Genomic DNA, 19,323 nt, shown 5'->3' on the forward strand with positions numbered 1-19,323 from the left:
TCTTTGCTCTTTTAGGTTTTTCCCAAGCACCAAACACATTATATATTATCTTGAGTAATTATATATTACGTGGACATGGAGGAATCCATTGGCTTAAGAGTTTTTATTTTCTCAAATGCTAGTGCTATACTGAGCAGCCTTGCCTCGATTTCATTATTTGGCCGACGTGAGTTAAGCTGAAATTAAGGAATGTTTTATTCATCTTGCCTCCTCTTTCACTCGTTGTTCTCAGACAACGTTGGACTAACAATACACTTAAAAAAGCTCATTCTAAATTTTCATGTATCCGTTGCTTATATTTTGAAAAATGCTAGGGAAACTATGTTTTTAGACTATATTTTGTAAACTACATGATGTGGTTGTTGAAGGTTAGATATCTTTTTTAATGATTTAAAAATGAATTCAATTCTCAATTGCTTGATCATATGATCTACAAAATATAATCTAAGTACATGAGATTTCTAGCATCACTTCTATATTTGAGTCACATTCGGATTTAATATGTTGTCATCGTAGGGTTGTTGTTGGTTACTTTAATTATTTTATTTTATCATAAAGATTCAAAACTCATTATTTTATTATTTTAATTTAAAACGTTGTATTTCATTTGAAGAGTCATAATTCTTTTTTAAGGGGGTATGAGGAGTTCTTTGAATAAGGAATCTCAGATAGAAAACAACATACGTTAAAAATACTATGTTTCCTTCACCCTTCATATTTCTATCATCGTCAATTTTACAAACCTACAATTCATGTGTTTTATCTTTGGGTAATTGATCACTATTTGGCAATTCCGTTTGTCACTGGTGTACATGTATAGCAAATCAGACATCCTGTGAGGCTTTATGTTGTATCTTGGAGTTGTAGGAACCGCCATAACTTGCACGTGGGGAGACATCTACGACTTTAGGGCAGTGACGTCGCGCCTCTCTTTGGTTCATAGGCTAGATTTTCTAATTCTCTTTTTCTCATTTAATTTGTCATAAAGCTAATTGTAATTATACATTTAATTTGTTATATTTGATTATATAAATTGTTAGCAGAATTTTGCAATATATTTCACAGTTGCAAGAGGGAAGAGGCCTATGAAAGAAAACATAGCCCAAAATCCAATGAAAGAATAAGCTGTCCATATCATCCGCAACTATATTCATCTTTCTATAAATATGCTTGATCTCGCAATGACAAAGTTTGAGATAAGATCTCAACTAGCCAAAATCAAAGTGTACAAAAGCGTATGAAACTTAAATAGCTGCTATGGTAGAATCTGACTCAATAAAATATTTAACGACCCCAAAACTCCATGCTAATTGAAGATAAAAAAGATGGCCACATCTCAACCACCAAAATTTCACTATCATAGAGTTGAATCTTTTCCGTTTATATCCATAATAAAAGTCTATCAATAAGTGTCTACATATTATTTTAAAGAAATTTGGTGACTAGAGTTTTGCAAAATAAAATTTTGAGAATATATCTTTGGCAATCTGACGTTGTATTATACTTTTTACTAAAGGATGCTCGTAAGAGAAAGAGCTGGAGATAAAAATCTGATCGCGAATGGAAATAGAAGGTTAATCCATTCACGGATAATAGAATTATAGAGGGATTTGAGTCGATTTATAGACTGAAGGTATATTTGTTGAATATGAATGACACATAAAGTAGGCTGCAGCAAGTTGTCTTCTCCTCTCCGTCTCTTCTTCTCTTTTTTTTTTTGATAAAATCTACCATTTTTTTATTTCCCTTCTTCCTAAAGCTTTTTCATCTTCTCAAACTCCAATTAGCTTCGTTGTCAGCAAAGATAACGATTGACAATTACAAGAGAGACACTTTGAGTGTTGTGAGCGGGGAGAGCGAGAAATTGAGACCTAGGGTTAGAACAAAAGGGGTTTACTTGTAATTGTAGTGTTGATTTGCCTTTGCTAGGTGTTTTGATATTTTTCTTGTGGTTGAGGGCTGTTGTAAGTATTCATACTATTGAGGTATAAGAAATGATAAACCCACTTCCAATTGGCACTAGAAATCGTTTTTTTTAAGGTGTGTTTGCTTCTGTTCGGTATTTTGATAACAAGATCTATGGAGAGATTTTGTACAACAAGTTCATTCCCTTATTTTACATAGGTTTTACAATATGTATGGCCTCACATTATGCCAATTAGGCCAGAAAATGACTTCTAAAGTATTTTTTGTTCCTTGATAAGTCCCTTATTTTATGGTTATCATCGTACATACCAAAAGTGCAGGGACGATCGGTCGTTGGTTTTGGACGAACCGTTGTAACCTAAGCCTATAAATATAAATATAATTTTATGATGATTTTATTCTTTGTACATGAAACACAAGGAAAGTACTTTGAGAGATCGTGAAGGGGTGTGTGAGATATCAAGTAGGTTTTAGAGGAGCAAAGAGGTTCTTGTAACCAAAAAGACTTTTCATAATATAGTGAGGTATCTCGAGTAACACCAAAGTGGACCTAGGCATAATCGTCGAACCATTATAACTTCTTGAATTCTTGGTGTGCATTTGCACCATTTTATGTATGGCGTTTTTGGTTGTTTTGCATAATTCTTCTTACTTGTTCGTGTGAGTAGTGGAACATTTTGGTTGTTTTGTAATATTCTTCTTACTTGGTTGTTCATGTGAGTAATCAAAGTCCATCGAAAACAAGATCTTGTTAGAAGAGTTTGTACATAAAAAAATATTCATGTGAACCAAAACTAAAACCACACTACAACAAACATGTAGATACGTCAAAAGCCAAAATTAATCAGGACATGGATGTTTGTTCAAATGAAGTTTTACAGTGAGCAATTGCAGCCTGAATTGAGGTTTCTCTTGTATGAAAATACACTTTATTACTATGGTCATCAATTGTAAATCCTTGGTGAATTGGGGAGGACTTAATAGAACTTGGGCAGCTCCTTGTTCTTCTTTCTTTCCGACCAGTACCACCTGTGCTCATGCTATTTCCTATAGCTTCTAAAAACCCTCTAACTGCGCTCAAGTTTATCTCCAATAATACTCTGGACTTGTCACCTCCTCCTACTGCTTCTGAAGAGTTCTTGGTCCTGCTGCTTTTCCCTTGCTTCTTTTGAACCGACCATGGAAGAGTACTGCTGCCACTCTCTTTCGATTTGTTATTCTTGCGTCGACGATTAATGTTTTGGGATTGGTGAGGATCGTCATCGTCGCAAGCAGCTAGGCGGGGTTTTGCAAATGAAGCTACCAGGGCTCCAAGATTCATGGCTCGGAACTTGAAGAGCAACTTCATGATGCCACCTTTTCTTGAGGTTCTTTTGTTTGATGCTTTCCTTTATTAGTTTCATGCAAACACATGCCATCTGGTAATTAGTAAAGGGTATTAAATCAATTTGTAAGCGGACGTTGTTTAGCCTTTTTCTAGAATTGACTTATTTTTTATTAATGCAAATTACATGTTGACAACATATATGCAGACAAAAAAATTATGCACTCATGAGAGTGTGATTGAGCAAAATATGTAAAAATACCTACTTAAATCTAAGAATAGAGCCAGATATTGTCCTCGTTACACCATGCCGACATGTTATATATGATATGACTGTTGCACAATAACATGTACATATTTTATAGTTTTGGTGCATTCACACTAATTTTCAACAAAATGAACAACTATTATAATAAAGACATGGGTTAGTTAAGTTGTTTATTAGTATCGCATACCTGCTCCGTTCCAGGTAAGCGTCGTCCGCAGGGGTAGGGGATTCCGATGATGACCGGAGACCAAACAGCAGCGTGTTGACTAGCCGGTTGACTCTGGGCAGTCTTTCTTTTGTACTAGTACTTCTGTGGAGCCTTGAAGGCTCATCCGATCCTAGCGGACCCCTAGAACTGCCTTCCATGGAAGAAGAATCGAGCGGGCAAGAATATGATACTGTCGGCGATGACGGAATATGGTTTATTGGGTGATCAGAAGCAGGCTTAGAGACGTGATTGGGAGAAAGGGTGGTGGCGGAGAGCTCCGGGAGAAGACTAGACGAAAACGATATGCGCAAGTAATCGGCATGGTCTAATGCTCCACGATCACGATCTTCATCCTCATCATCATCTTGGTTTGATGGTTTGGGATGATCATGGTGATGATGGTCAAGCGCTATTTCGATGTACGATTCATCGTCGTCGTCATCGTCGTCGGTGAAATGTGAAAGGGAAGAAAAGTTCATGTCGGACTCGGAGCAGCTGAAGGAGAAACTTCCTCCATGGCTCATACTTTCCATCTAGTTAAAGCCAAACGTTACGTACACAATATACATCTGTAATTATTTATATATATTGGGATCGCGGATCATATATATATATATAGAGACGAATAATATCAGCATAGAGATCTATAGATATAGAGATATGATATATTGCATGTGCATGGCCAAAGCCAAAGAGTGGAGAAATTTTTCATTGTAACCGGAACACGAGTGGTACACCACGTGTTTTTATATAAATGGTGAAAATTTTTATTTTTTAAGTTATTAACTTTTTAACATATATATCTCATTATTTGTATAGTCACATATGATGTACCATTTCATGTTCATGTCCCATTGAAAAATCTCTCCAGAGAGTGGGGGAGGAGGTTGGAAAGTCTCCTTCCGAAATCCACAAATTAAGCTAGGAAATTAAATTTACAAGTAAGAAGCTAGGGTTGGTCCAAATAAGTACACCAGTACCAGCCGGTCACATAACGTGAACCGTCCTTGTTTAATGTTTGAAAACTCAAACCCATGCATATACTAGCAAACCATTGGCAAGTGGTCCAAAAGTTGGTTGCTTGTATCAATCGGCCAGAATTTGAGGATCGAATCCACAAATGCATGCAATTTTTTTTTCCTAAATTTAAAGTTAAAGGGATTTTCTTAAATTAAAGTGATATTTTTTCATGGATTATTTGACATCTCCCAGTTAACGTCAATTTTCATGTTAATATTATAAAATATTATATCAAAAACATAAAATGATAGATAATACGTGAAGGGTTTTACTGTTGAGATACTCCTTGTAGCATTTGTCAAAAATAAAAAAAAAAAAAAAAAAATCTTGGTCGTCCTTGTATTGCTCTTGAAACTTTAACTTCTTGCTCACGAGAGATTGTGAAAACTATGATGACCCCACTTTTTGGTTGGTCAAATAAATGACGTAAGATGAAACCTATTGGATGGAAGCTTCTAATCTTGGTTATATAAAATCTTAAGCAATTTCCGAAATTTGAGCTAAGTTGCCCCTTGTACAAAAGTAAAATATATAATTTATCAACCTACGGGACACCATCTTCATTAATTGCGATTAGCATTTTTTTCTTTGATCGCTTCTCCAAAAAATCTATTAAATTAGAGATTGTTTAGTCATTTATATATATCGAGCAATGAAAAATTCAACATGATTACGTTACTTGATATTAAAATCATCAATTTAATTAATATACATGAATGACAAAGCAATGTTCAAAATTTTATTATTTTTTTAAATAATCTTTAAATGATGATTAAAAGAATAAATTGTCCTACTTATACATACAACTTGAACAACAAACATACGCTAATCATAATAGATGAATCGAGCTCAATTCCTGGCTGGTGCATTTGTTCGTTTCTTCGGACGGTCGAGGTTTTCCAAAAAATTTAAATAAATAAATAAAATAAAATAAAGAATAAGGTGAAGTACCATTGTAGTGTATGTAAGTGTATTGTCAAATTTAAACTTTGATTATTGACACAGAAGTAGTTATAGGATAAAGAGATCACAAACAGTCCTCCTTCAATAGATTTCTGGGGCTCCAGAGAATTGAGATACGCTCTCAAAATTTGATTAATAATATGAAAGATTACAAACCTAATTAAGATCAAGATGACCTATTTATAATATAATTTAACCCTAAAAACTCTAGGAATCTAAATAGGAAAGGAATTAAACCAATGAAAAAAAATATTAAAAATAAATTTTTCATAAGCAGCCAGCAATGACGATTGAATGCATTATCAAGTGTATTTATTTTGTAATGAATATTAACGATGAAAATGCATTTAAACTACAAATTTGTCCCCACATTATTATATAGTCTAAAGATTTACATAATCTAATTAAAATGAAATTAACCAACCCCTGGATTCGAGGATTTTATCAGAATATTTATTTGTATGTAGGTGTGTGTGAAATAATGTTTGGAACAAATTCCAGAGCCTACCAATTGGCATACAACCCTGAGAGAATATTGAAGAGATTTTTTAGTGTGTCGGGAACACGGTCCAGTACAACGAGTGAATAAGATAAGTGGCTGAAATTGTTTTCTAAGTATTCAACCACTTTTATTATAATACTTGTTTTACTGGGTCATATTCCCGACACACTGAAAAATTTATCAAGAATATGGATTTGTAATTATATCATGATATTATTCCTCAACCTAAGGGATTGTGAACTTGCGATTGGTTTTCAACAGAGGCGACATTCTATTGTCATAGTGAGCAAAAATTCTGGAATAACAATGAGAGCTTATAAAATAGAAGACAGTTAAGTTAACAGCCAAGGGAAATTTATCAGTGGAATTAGTTGTCGAAGACTGGTGGAGACAGCAAGAGTAAAACAGGACAGGTTCACCACCAACGTGTATCTCAGGCTTCTAATATAAAGCTCTGAGACTCTTCTCAGGTGGCTTTTAGGAACACCGTGACGGCGGTGAACTTGTTCCAAAACTCTTCCTATGATCTTGTGTTAGTGATTTCAGACACCACCACAATAACACTAATCCTGTTCATGTAAGTCTTTCTCCTCAAACTAACCAGTGGGGCTGCGTCTGCTTCAATCCTTCACAACAAGAGACAAGAGCCAAGCCAGCCAACTGTTCAACTTTTAGTGATCAGACGACCTTTCACTTTGCATGGAAGTTTCCTTGCATTCATATAAAAAGAATATGAATTGTTAAAGTTGTAAGAAGTAGGCGTGGATTCAAAAAACTGAAAACCGAAAAAAAAGGGATTGAAAACCGAACCGAGGTAAAAAAAAACCGAACCTAAACGGTTAAACCAAACCAAACCAAACTGACTCTGGTTCAGTTCGGTTCGGTTTTTGGGGTTCGAAAACTGGACCGAACCGAAGTATAAATTAATGATTTTTTTTCCTTGAAACAACGTTGTTCAGTCTTCAATCTTGTATTGGTTTGTCGTTCAGTCCGAATTCTAGAACCCTAAACAATAACATCGATCCCTTTCCACTTCTTCTCCTCTGTACTCTGGATCCTCTCCTTCCCACTCCTAACTCCGCCGCTCTTTCCCTTTGTCTTCTTCTTCCTTCATCTCACATCTCATTGTCACCGCGCAAGTGTTGCCGTCTCACTCTCAGTCTCGCTCCCAATGACTCGTGGCCGTGACCCGCGACTTCCTCTCGCCGTTTCGAGTCTCTACCCACGACTTCCTTCCTTTGCAAGGTTAGTCTCATGGTAATTTCTCTCATGTTCTACATATTTTGTTTTCAATTTGATGCGTTTTGCAGATTTTGTTTTCAATTTCTTGGGTTTTGTAGCTTTTCAATTTCATGGGTTTTGCAATTTTTTTTGGGTATGTTGGATTTGGTTGGGTAACTTCATTTCTGAACACTATTAGTTGAGGTTTGATTAATTTGTGAGAAATTTTGGTTATGCAATTTGTTTTGCTATGCTAGATTTGGTTCTGTAGCTTTCACTCCAGGGTTTTCTCTGCAGCTTTCACTCTAAGGCCATGAAACCAAGCTAAAACCCACAGAAATATGCCCCAGAAAATAATTAAAATGGTCAATTTTATATCACCAAATCCTTCTCTTTCAATTTACTCAGAAAAATATGCCCCTAAAAACCTAATTTTTATTCATAGTTCATGGAGTCTGAGAGGAACCCATCTGGGACTTAAAATTGTCAACAACTTATCTATAACTGGATATATACTCCTTCGTGCCGTCTCTAGTCATTTGATATCACAGAGGAATTCTTGTCATCATCTTTTGTATTTGTAAGTTTATACATTTACGGGCCTTTTTTTTTCTTCCTTCATAAGCATGCTTAATTGGAGTGTCAGATATTGAACAATTGGATTGATAAGCAGACAACAGTTGTACTGTTGTAGTATAAGGGTTTAGCTTTTAAGATTTTTGAGGTTGCCTTCTGTGATTCTCTGAGCAAACTGAGAAACTGAGCAAAATGGTAGCTTAGCTGTGGAGTCTGCATGAGTGAGCAAGCTTTTAGAATATAGTTTCTAATTTCCTTATGCACCATCTAATGAAAACCACTATGCAGTTTCTAATTTCCATGCACGCCTGACGCCACGGTGCAATAGTTAATGTAATCGATTCGTGTATGAAAATTTAAGGGGACTTAAAATTTATGTTTGTTGCACTTTCTATGTGTTTATGTGTGCCTTTGCAGGTTTTTGAAAGACAATTCCGTTGCTTTTGCATGTGCATCCTACCTTTGCTTTTATATAGAATGATTATATAAAAGCAAATGTAGGATGCTATGTTGCCTCCTAGACCGCCTAAGCGTTGAGCTTGAGCTTGAGGACTTGAAGATTTTATTTGTGCAAGACATGAAGTGATGAAACCTTGAAGGTTTATTTGACTCGTGTGATGTTTATTTTAAATTTGGACTTTGTTGATGCACAAAACCGGAGAGTCTTGGAACAACGTAAATCCGACCATGAATCTGCAAGAAAGTAAAGAACACAAAATGTATCGTGGTTCACCCCAATGTTTGGGCTACGTCCACACTGATGTTGATTGTATTTCTCTATAACTGTATGTATGGATTACAAGTATGAGGGGGAGTCCCCCAGAGAAAGAGAGAGCTTGAGAGAGCTTTGCTTTGAATATGAGAGCCTCTATTTGGGGATGTGAGGCTTGAGGACTGTGAGGGTTAGGATGCCCTTTTATAAACTAAGGGCTCCTCCCCTTTTACATGAATCATGGGCTCAATGTCTGGAAGCCCAAGTAACGAGGCCCAATATAATATGGTACCAACAGACTTTTTTAAGACTTAAATTTTGATGTTTATTTTAAGTTTGGACTTTGGAAGACTTAAACTTTAAAAGTTTATTTTCATTGTCTTTGATTATAGTTGGAATTCTTATGTTATGTTGGAGATGTTAAAATTTCATATTTCAAATTTTTTTCATTTTTTGGAGGGAAAAAAAAAACCGAAACCAAACCGAAAAAAAAAACCAAACCGAGAAAAAACCAGAAAAAAATGAATCGAACCGAAATTTTGATTCGGTTGAGGTTTTGGCAAAAAACCGAACCCAGCCCTAGTAAGAAAGATAAAATGCAAAACTGTGATCCAAGTGAGAAGGTAATCGATGGTCAAGATCAATGCCACTTGTCAAGATATTAAATAGGCTATTAGTTAGTTGGGATATGTTGCTTTTTTAGAAATGTAGTTAGTTGGAATAAGGAGGAGGTTAGAGTAACTTGCTACACTAGTATTGTAATAGCTACACCTATATAGGTGATGATTGTAATCCATTGTAATTCAATGAAGTAAACTTTTACAGCTACAAAACTCTCTCTCTCTCTCTCTGGTTCTCTGCATTTCTGCAGCCATCTTCATAAAAGTTAGGGTTATTTAGATATAGACCTTTGTAATTCTTATTTTCTAGACAAAAACCCACCTAGTTATAAATATCCAAATAAAACCTAAATTTAAAAATGTTTGCCAAGTATAGAAGTAATTGACCTATTATTACAAAATATTTACAATTTGTACCACAATTTTCAAAATAAAATCAATAAATGTTATTACTCACCTTAATTACAATGAAAATATAATCATTGCACATATTATTAGCCTAACACACACATATATATGTTCAAATGTATATATTACTACCATTAGCTCTCTCTCTCTCTCTCTCTCTCTCTCTCTCTCTCTCTCTCTCTCTCTCTCTCTCTCTCTCTCTCTCTCTCTCTCTCTCTCTCTCTCTCTCTCTCTCTCTCTCTCTCTCTCTCTCTCTCTCTCTCTCTCTCTCTCTCTCTCTCTCTCTCTCTCTCTCTCTCTCTATATATATATATATATATAGATACATATATAGTTTACCTATATATACACACATATGGAGTTTACCTATATGAACGTATAGTAGTACTATATATATAATACTACTATACATTCACACACATGCACAGTACTATATATATGATCAAACATATTAAACTAATTAATCTACCTATGTTTAAATTTATGATGAGCAAATAACATATATTTTGTAGATAAATTAATATTGAATAAAAAAACATTCTTTTATTTTGTAGGTAATTTATTTTCCATATATTATTACATATATTTGGCACATTTTATTATTATAAGATATATCTACAAATTATAGGTAAATTAATCTTGAACAAAATACAAATTGCTTTATTTTGTAAATAAATTAATTTTGAATCAAATAACATTTCTTCATTATGTAGGTATTTTATTTTGTATGTATCATCACATATATTGGGCACATTTTATTATTATATGTAAAAATAATAGGTAAACTAGTGTTGAATAAAATAATAACATTTTTTATGTAATATTATTTTGCATATATTGGGTTTGCTTTATTATGTAGATAAATTATTTTGCATGAATTTTTTTGTATATTAGGTGTTGATGCACAAAATCAGTGAGGACTTTGGTACAACAGAAAGTGTTAAGTTTGTGACATTTGCTAGATTGCTCCGGTCACTAGTGTGGATAAGTATGTAAATGGATAGAGACAGGGAAGCAAACATAAGATGTACGTGGTTCACCCAGATTGGTTATGTCCACGGAGTAGAGGAGTTCTCATTAATTGTGAAGGGTTTACACAAGTACATAGGTTCAAGATCTCCTTTTGTGAGTACTAGTGAATGATTTAGTACAAATGACATTAGGAAATATTGTGAGAGAATGATCTCTATTTATAGAAGAGAGTTTCTAGTTTCATTCTAACATTGACATGTGTCATGTTGTGATTGGCTTCTGATGTTGACACGTGTCGCGCTATGATTGGCTTCTGGTGTCAACACGTGTCACGCTCTGATTGGCCTCCTGGTTGAAGGGAAACTGCTTTGGGTCTTTGACGGTATAACGTTAACCGGTGCTCAGTAGTTTCGGGATTGGTCAAGTATGGTACAAACAGTGTTCCCCTAAGTTCCCAAGTGAGGGAAGCTCTTCGGTTGGGGACTTGCAAGATCCAAGCCGCTGAGTAATCACGAAACTTCTAAGTACCGAAGTGTGGTATCGTCTTCACTTGCCTTATCTGTCTCATAGCTAGATGTGACATCTTCTCTGTAAGTACTTTTCCTCCATCCAGGGGTGGTATCTTTAACCGGTGGAGATGCACAAGGTAATTTATCAATTTGACTTGAAGCTTACTTGTAGTTTCAGGCTTGGTCAAGCGCGATACAAACCATATAGTAGAAGTCCTCCAAGTCACCGGAAATTTGTCGAATGAGGTAACAGACAAGGTAAGCAATCAGACTTCCACGCAAGCAACCTGGATCAGGGGTTCGACTTCGGCTTCCGGTTGATTGTTCTCCTTCTTCTTGTGTCGTAAACAGCAACAAAGATAAAGAGAAGCAAATGGAGAAGAGATGATATAAGATGCTTTTGAAGAAGTAACTTTTCACATGCTTATTCTTGAACTGGGCTAGAGGGTTTTCTGGTTTTCTCCAGAGTATAAGGCCGACTCAAGAATTTGAGGGTCAAAACAAGTCCATCAAATCTAGAGTACGTTTTACCCTGATGATATGGGATACTTTTGCTGTTGACAAAGTAGTGGATGTATCGGCACGTGTTTTGTTACGTTTATCTCCACATGTTTCCTTGTATCCTTCTCACCTGCCTTATCTGTTCCTCAGGCAGATGTGGTATCTTTTCTGAAAGCATAAGATGTTGAAGATGAATACTCGTGAGAAATGCCAGATAAGTAATCAGGCAAGGGGTTCCGGGCAGTCAGTTCCTGACTGGAAGCTTGATTCCAAGTGCTGACTGATTGCTCTCTTTCTCCTTATCTTACAGGTAAGAACAAGGCCAAAGGAAAAGACAGGGAAAAAATATGATATGAGATACTCTTGCTTTTAACCCTGATGATATGAGATACTCTTGCTCTGGTGTGGCTTGTTTGCAGAGGTATTATCGAGAGGAAAAGAAGCTGAGTATTTCAAGAGAATCTGCTGAGAGTGCCCTCTCGGATGTGAAGAAAAGTTGAGCATTTTTTATTTATTTGCAGGTATGCCTAGCTATGGAGGATGGAGGTCGACATGTATAGGAGTCTCCCTAACAACAAGTAGTAGTGTTATTCCTTTACCCTTCTTGGTCATAGAAATGTAATGAGAGCTGCAAGCTTCACGTGTTTTAACTTTGTCAGAGCACTTTGAAAAAGTGGTATGTGGTATCTGGAAAGCTGATGTTGCGTGTGAAGATTGCAAACAAACTTTATCCAAGGAAATCTGGCTCTCCAAGTTTGGAGAGCGGTGCCTATTCAGTTTTTGAACAAGTAATCATGTCGGGGATCTGGCTCTCGAGATTCAAAGAACGGTGCCTCTTCGATTTTTGAGCAAGCAATCATGTTGGGAGTCTGACACTTGAGATTCGGAGAGTAGTGTCTCTTCGATTTTTGATAAAGTAATCTTGTTGGGAGTCTGGCTCTCGAGATTCGGAGGGCGGTGCCTCTTCGATTTTTGAGCACGTAATCCTGTTGGGAGTCTGGCTCTCGAGATTTGGAGAGCTGTGCCCTTTCGATTTTTGAGCAAGCAATTTTGTTGGGAGTGTTTTCTCGAATGTAAGTAAAGGTTGGGTATTTTTGCCAGTCTGCCTTGCCACGGAGCACGAAGGTTGACACACATTGGGACTTTCTAGTTATCAAGCAGTGGTGATGTTCCTTTACCCTTGTGGGTAATAGTAGGGTAGTTGGACCTTCAAAATTTATGTGTCTAAACTTTGTCATAGATCTTTGGCAAAGTTATCTGTGGTACCTGAGGAGCTGATGTTACGTGTGCAAAGTAATGCCTCTTCGGAATCCGGAGAGTGGTGCCTCTTCGATTTTTGAACTAACGGCCCTATTGCCCTTTCTTTTATAAGGGCACCAATTATGTGCAAGAAGTACATTCACAGAGTTATTACTTGTAGGAATTTTCCCCTTACTTCAGTGATTTATTACACCTCATTTCTCCTTCATCATTTATGAGAATGTCTGGCCCATCCGACCGTCTTTTTAACTTGAACTTTGGTGAAGAGGCAGCCATGCCTTCTCAAGACAACATATGGCGCCCATCCTGCTTATCCCCTACTGGTCTTCTTACCGTTGGGGACTCTGTGATGAAGAATGATATGATCGCTGCGGTGGTGGCCAGGAACCTTCTCACTCCCAAAGATAATAGACTACTTTCCAAACGGTCTGATGAGTTGGCTGTTAAGGATTATCTGACTCTCAGTGTTCAGTGTGTAGGTTCTGTGTCTAATATGGCCCAACGCCTATTTGCTCGAACCCGCCAAGTTGAATCATTGGCGGCTGAAGTGATAAGTCTCAAACAGGAGATCAGATGGCTCAAGCATAAGAATAAACAATTGTACAGGCTCGCACATGACTATGCTACAAACATGAAGATGAGGCTCGACCAGCTACAAGAATCTGATGGTCAGATTTTACTTGATCATTAGAGGTTTGTGGGTTTGTTCCAAAGGCATTTATTGCCTTCGTCTTTTAGGGCTGTACCGCATAATGAAGCTCCAAATGATCAACCTTCGGTGCCTCCTCCTTCTGGGGTTCTGCCTAGTACTGAAGCTCCGAATAATCACCCTCTCGTGCCTCCTCTTTCTGGGGCTCTGCCAACTGCTGAGACTTTTCCTGAGCAACATTTGTGAAGGCTCCCTATTGCTTGTTTATTTTGATTCATGTATATGTACATATTTGTAACTTATCGAAGATATCAATAAACAAGTTTTGCTTCATTTCAACATATTGTGTTAAATACACCAAGACCTTCTTCACTAAGTTCTTTGAATTTTTCCTTTTGTTGAAGCTTGTATGTTGAAGCTTTGTGAGTGAAGCATGTAGGTTGAGGTAGTGCTCCCTTAATTTCCCAAGTGAGGAAAACTTCTCGTTTGGAGACTTGAAAAATCTAAGTCACTGAGTGGTCGTGAGACTTCTGAGTATCAAGGTGCAGTAACATATGGTAGGAGTCCCCCAAGTCTCCGATCGAGGGAGTTGACGAATGAGGCATTTCTTTTCTAAGTGGTAGCCCAAAACTCATTCTTCATATATATTTATTATGAAAGTTGTTAGGCCCAAAGAAGAGGAGGCCTAGACAATTTTTTTTTTCGAAATTTTTTTTTCGATTTTTTTTTTCGATTTTTTGAATTTTTGAATTTCCGAATTTTTGAATTTTCGAATTTCCGAAGAAATATATATATTTTAAAGCTTTGTAGGTGAAGCTTTGGTGTTGAAGCTTTGTAGGTGAAGCTTTGAGGTTAAAGCTTTGTTCAGTACCATGAATTGATTTTGCTTCACACTCTCTTGGCTTTTGTAGGTGGAGTTTTTGTGGGTGAAGCTTTTGTTGGTAAACCTTTTATGGGTGAAGCTTTTGTGGGGGAAGTTTTTGTGGGTAAAGCTTTTGTTGGTGGGGGAAGCTTTTGTGGGGAAAGCTTTTGTGGGTGAAGCTTTTGTTGGTGAAGCTTTTATGGGTGAAGCTTTTGTGGTGGGTGAAGCTTTTGTGGGTGAAGCTTTTGTGGTAGGGGAAGCTTTTGTGGGTGAAGCTTTTGTTGGTGAAGCTTTTATGGGTGAAGCTTTTGTGGTGGGTGAAACTTTTGTTGGTGAAGCTTTTATGGGTGAAGCTATTGTGGGTGAAGCTTTTGTAGGTGAAGCTTTGGAGTTGAAGCTTTTGTTGGGTACCATGAATTGATTTTGCTTCACACTATCTTAATCAAGATAGTGTGAAGCTTTTGAGAATTTGTAGTTGTCCTCCATTGATGAAGTTTTTGTTGGTGAAGCTTTTGTGGTGAAGCTTTGTTGGGTACCACGAATTGATTTTGCTTCACACTATCTTGATCAAGATAGTGTGAAGCTTTTGAGAATTTGTAGTTGTCCTCTATTGATGAAGTTTTTGTTGGTGAAGCTTTGGAGTTGAAGCTTTTGTTGGGTACCATGAATTGATTTTGCTTCACACTATCTTGATCAAGATAGTGGGAAGCTTTTGAGAATTTGTAGTTGTCCTCCATTGATGAAGCTTTGTTGAATTTCCCTTTTTTTTTTTGGAAACTAGAAATTGTGGGAGAGACAACATATACAAATTTTGCTTCCACACTGTTGAGCAAGAGATTGTGATGCAGGCCACACCTTGTAGTAGTCGAAGGTTTGGATGAACTATATAAATTGAATTTGTTTCGAACAGTCTTGAATTTGCTTTGAAGGTTTGAGAATTGTAGTTGCCCTCCATTGATTAAGCTTTTGTTGGCACCATAAATCGGTTTTGCTTCACACTGTCTTGATCAAGAGTACGTGAAGCTTTTAAGAATTGTGGTTGAACTCCTTTGATGAAGCTCTTGGTGGCACCATAAATTGGTTTTGCTTCTCACTGTCTTGATCAAGAGTATGTGAAGCTTTTGAGAATTGTGGTTGCCCTCCATTGATGAAGCTGTTGTTGGCACCATAAATTGGTTTTGCTTCACACTGTCTTGATCAACAGTGTGTGAAGCTTTTGAGAATTGTGGTTCCCTCCATTGATGAAGCTCTTGTTAGTACCATAAATTGGTTTTGCTTCACACTGTCTTGATCAAGAGTGTGTGAAGCTTTCTACGAGTTGTAGTGTTTGCATTGTTATAAAAGAGCAATGTCTGAAGCAAATGCAAGAGGGTTGAATAGCTTGATCTTCGTATGCCATGCACTGAAGTTGTTGTTGGCTTGCAATAAGACTTTGTTGGTGACTATAACTCTTGTTGGGCATAAGTGCTCCCCTAGTTGAGTTGTAAAACTTGAGGGTTTTTTATTATTTGTGAATGCTAAGAGTTCACATGTACAAGTTGTACTACTCGTTTTCTGGTTGGTGAAATGAATGATGAGTTGCTTTCATCATTTGGTTGGTGGTACGAAAGTTCCTTCATCACCTTTCATCACATTTTATCACCTAGTTGGTGGCACGAAGATGAGTTCCTTCTTCACCTGGTTGGTGGCATGAGTGGCAAGTTGCCAAATGATATTAGAGTACGGGTTGTACATTTCATCACCTGGTTGGTAGCATGAAGGAGAGTACGGATTGTACATTTCATCACCTGGTTGTTGGCACGAAGATGAGTTCTTTCTTCACCTGGTTGGTGGCATGAGTGGCAAGTTGCCAAATGATATTAGAGTACGGGATGTACATTTCATCACCTGGTTGGTGGCATGAAGAAGAGTACGGGTTGTACATTTCATCACCTGGTTGGTGTACGGGTTGTACATTTCATCACCTGGTTGGTGGCATGAAGAAGAGTACGTGTTGTACATTTCATCATCTGGTTGGTGGCATGAAGATGAGTTCCTCCTTCACATTTCATCACCTGGTTGGTGAGAATAAGGGCAAGGTGTCGAGGCACAGTGTAACAAGTGTCGAAAACACAAAGTATGTTGAACCCTTTCGAAGCACAGTTGGCTTATGTATGAATGTGTTGGAATGTATGATGTTTATGTATAAATGTGTTGGAATGTATGATGTTTATGTTGATTGATATAAGTGATGCTTATGAATGTTTTGCTATACATGAAGGGATCCATGCTTTTGATATGTGAACCATGTTGGTTGTAACACTCAGTATCACATACTTTGTATCAAAGTACGCATGTTGAAGCTCTGAGTTGGAGTATAAGGATAGGTCAGCGTAGACCAAGTGTTCCAATGCTAGGAACGCAAAAGACTCAGAAGAAGTTGTCTGAATTCCCTCTTCTTTAAATATTTACCGAATAGCTTGTGTGACAAAAGATCTCAAATGGTTGAGAGTCAAAACATTTGTAATGTGTATGCCTTTTTATAATAGCATTTCTTTTAGTACCTAGTCCACCACTTCGAAAGAGTGAGGTTTGGCCCCATAGTCATAATAGTCAACGGTACGTTCACCCCTGGTTGTCTTGATACGAACTTTTATCCCTCTTGTTGTAATGGGCTTGCTGAGAGTAAAAATCCTTCCTCTTACCAAGAGACAGATACGTTTGGTGACTTAGCGAATAGCTAAATGAGACAGGAGATGATGCAATGGATGTTTAAATGGCCAATATCTCCTTACTTGGTAAAACTTGACTTCCACTTCCCACTTGTTGATAGGGGTTAACCATATGGGGGTTCCCTTGGTATGTCCTTGCTTCGGCAGAGGCGTGGTTGTAAGCATGTGCCATCACCTCACAGTAAGTCTTCCAAGTGTTGGCATTGATCATGTACTTGAAGAAACAATCACGTAGGCTTGCCGTGAAGGCCTTGAGGGTGATTTTGTCATCTGCCTCAGCGCAGCGAGAATACTCATGGCTGAAGCGACCGGTATACTCTCGTAGTGACTCGTCCGACTTCTGGCGAATAGTGTACAAGTCATTTGCATAATGCAAGCGATCAGTCTGGAAGATGTGTTGAGAGACAAACAGTTTCCTCAGTTCCTCAAATGAGTTTACTGTCTCAGGTGGAAGACGGCAATATCCGTTTAGAGCTCCGCCAGATAGGGTGGAGGGGAAGAGAAGACATCGCTCTTCGTTGGTGTGCATCTGATATGCCATGGTGGACTCAAAGAGGTTAAGGTGTTCAATTGGGTCCTCCATTTCAGTATAGAGTTGTAAACCAAGCTTTTGTTTTGTCTTCGCTTGAAGGGGTGTCGAGGATCCTTTTTGTGAGAGGGCCAGGCCTGGGTTGGTTTCAGTCAGGTATCTCGGCTTGACATTTGGCCTTCAACTTGTTTACTTCCTCAATGAGCTGTAGGACAATGGGGTCCTGAGTGGAGTCATGTACCATTGAAATTTTCTTTCGTAAGTCTCCATTGCCTCTTGGAAGTAGGAAAGTTTGAGCAAGGGCGTGTGGTTTTTTCTTGGACTCGCCGTACTGACTTCTAGGGCGAGTCTGTCGGAATACCTTAGAGTCTCCTGTACCTTCTTGTTCCTCTGGGACCTGTCGTTCCTTCCCTAGATTGGCAGCTGACTTGGGTCGTGATAGGGGACCGAGTCTTTTAGAAACCCTTGGGTCATTGATCTTCGAGCATATGTGGAAGGGATTCTCTCGACGTTGTTTTAGGAAGTCTCGGCAGTCACGATAAACGGCTTTCGATCCTTCCAACCCTTCTGCAAAGAGGTGTCTTCCTCTACTTCTTCTGCTTTGGGTCGAAGCATGTGGGTTGAGAAAAGTCTCATGTTGATCAATGTTTTGATGATTAGCTTGCTCCTCATCATGGATACCCATGTCGAAAGGAGGTGACCCTCCGTGTTGGTGGGCACCCAGATAATGGTTGATGTTCACAGGGGCAACGAGCTCGCGTGTTTGAGTACGCCTAGTTTCGTGGAGCGTCTCAAAGAGTTTCTCATACTGCTCATGGAGGACCTCATTCTTCATTGCTATCTTGTTGTTATGAGCTTCTAGCTTATCGACTTTAGCTTGAAGAGCAACCCTCTTTCTTTCATTCTTTCGTTGCTTCGTACTAGGTGCAAGAGGGGTGTCGTTCTGTGTGCTATGGCTTCCTTCGCTCCCCATGTTGGAGAGGGATGCTTGGTCAAAATAGAATGTACGAATGGTGGAAACCAGCTTGGCAAAGCTGAAGAAAGTGGGAATAAGTGTCGTTCCCACAGACAACGCCAAATGTTGATGCACAAAATCAGTAAGGACTTTGGTACAACAGAAAATGTTAAGTTTGTGACCTTTGCTAGATTGCTCCGGTCACTAGTGTGGATAAGTATGTAAATGGATAGAGACAAGGAAGCAAACACAAGATGTACGTGGTTCACCCAGATTGGTTACGTCCACGGAGTAGAGGAGTTCTCATTAATTGTGAAGGGTTTACACAAGTACATAGGTTCAAGCTCTCTTTTTGTGAGTACTAGTGAATGATTTAGTACAAATGACATTAGGAAATATTGTGAGAGAATGATCTCTATTTATAGAAGAGAGTTTCTAGTTTCATTCTAACATTGACACGTGTCGTGTTGTGATTGGTTTCTGATGTTGACATGTGTCGCACTATGATTAACTTCTGATGTCGACACGTGACGCGATATGATTGGCCTCCTAGTTGGAGGGAAACTCTTCTGGGTCCTTGACGGTATAACGTTGACCGGTGCTCAGTAGTTTCGGGATTGGTCAAGT

At 37.9% G+C, this 19,323-nt stretch overlaps 1 protein-coding gene across 2 annotated transcripts; it reads right to left on the bottom strand.

The window, feature by feature from the left end:
• Positions 1 to 2,674: 2,674 nt before the first annotated feature.
• Positions 2,675 to 4,346, bottom strand: LOC103433789 (uncharacterized). 2 transcript variants are annotated; one of them, XM_008372081.4, is made up of 2 exons: positions 3,706 to 4,346; positions 2,675 to 3,344 (listed from the first exon to the last, which is right to left on the bottom strand). In XM_008372081.4, exons 1-2 carry the CDS (start codon positions 4,257 to 4,259, stop codon positions 3,326 to 3,328), a joined length of 573 nt encoding a protein of 190 aa, XP_008370303.4. In that variant the 5' UTR covers positions 4,260 to 4,346; the 3' UTR covers positions 2,675 to 3,325. The 2 variants fall into 2 exon arrangements, with proteins under 2 accessions (XP_008370303.4, XP_008370302.4); XM_008372080.4 differs by having other exon boundaries at positions 2,675 to 3,314; positions 3,706 to 4,313.
• Positions 4,347 to 19,323: the final 14,977 nt, after the last annotated feature.

Source organism: Malus domestica, chromosome 04 (genome assembly GCF_042453785.1).
Source record: "Malus domestica chromosome 04, GDT2T_hap1".
Classification (NCBI taxonomy): domain Eukaryota; kingdom Viridiplantae; phylum Streptophyta; class Magnoliopsida; order Rosales; family Rosaceae; genus Malus; species Malus domestica.

Bases quoted from the DNA above. Each gene is read 5' to 3' on its own strand.
- LOC103433789 (XM_008372080.4), bottom strand. From the start codon at position 4,259: ATGGAAAGTATGAGCCATGGAGGAAGTTTCTCCTTCAGCTGCTCCGAG. The intron at 3,315-3,705 runs GTATGCGATACT...AAACTAATAAAG, and splicing joins GCTTACCTGGAACGGAGCAG to GAAAGCATCAAACAAAAGAA.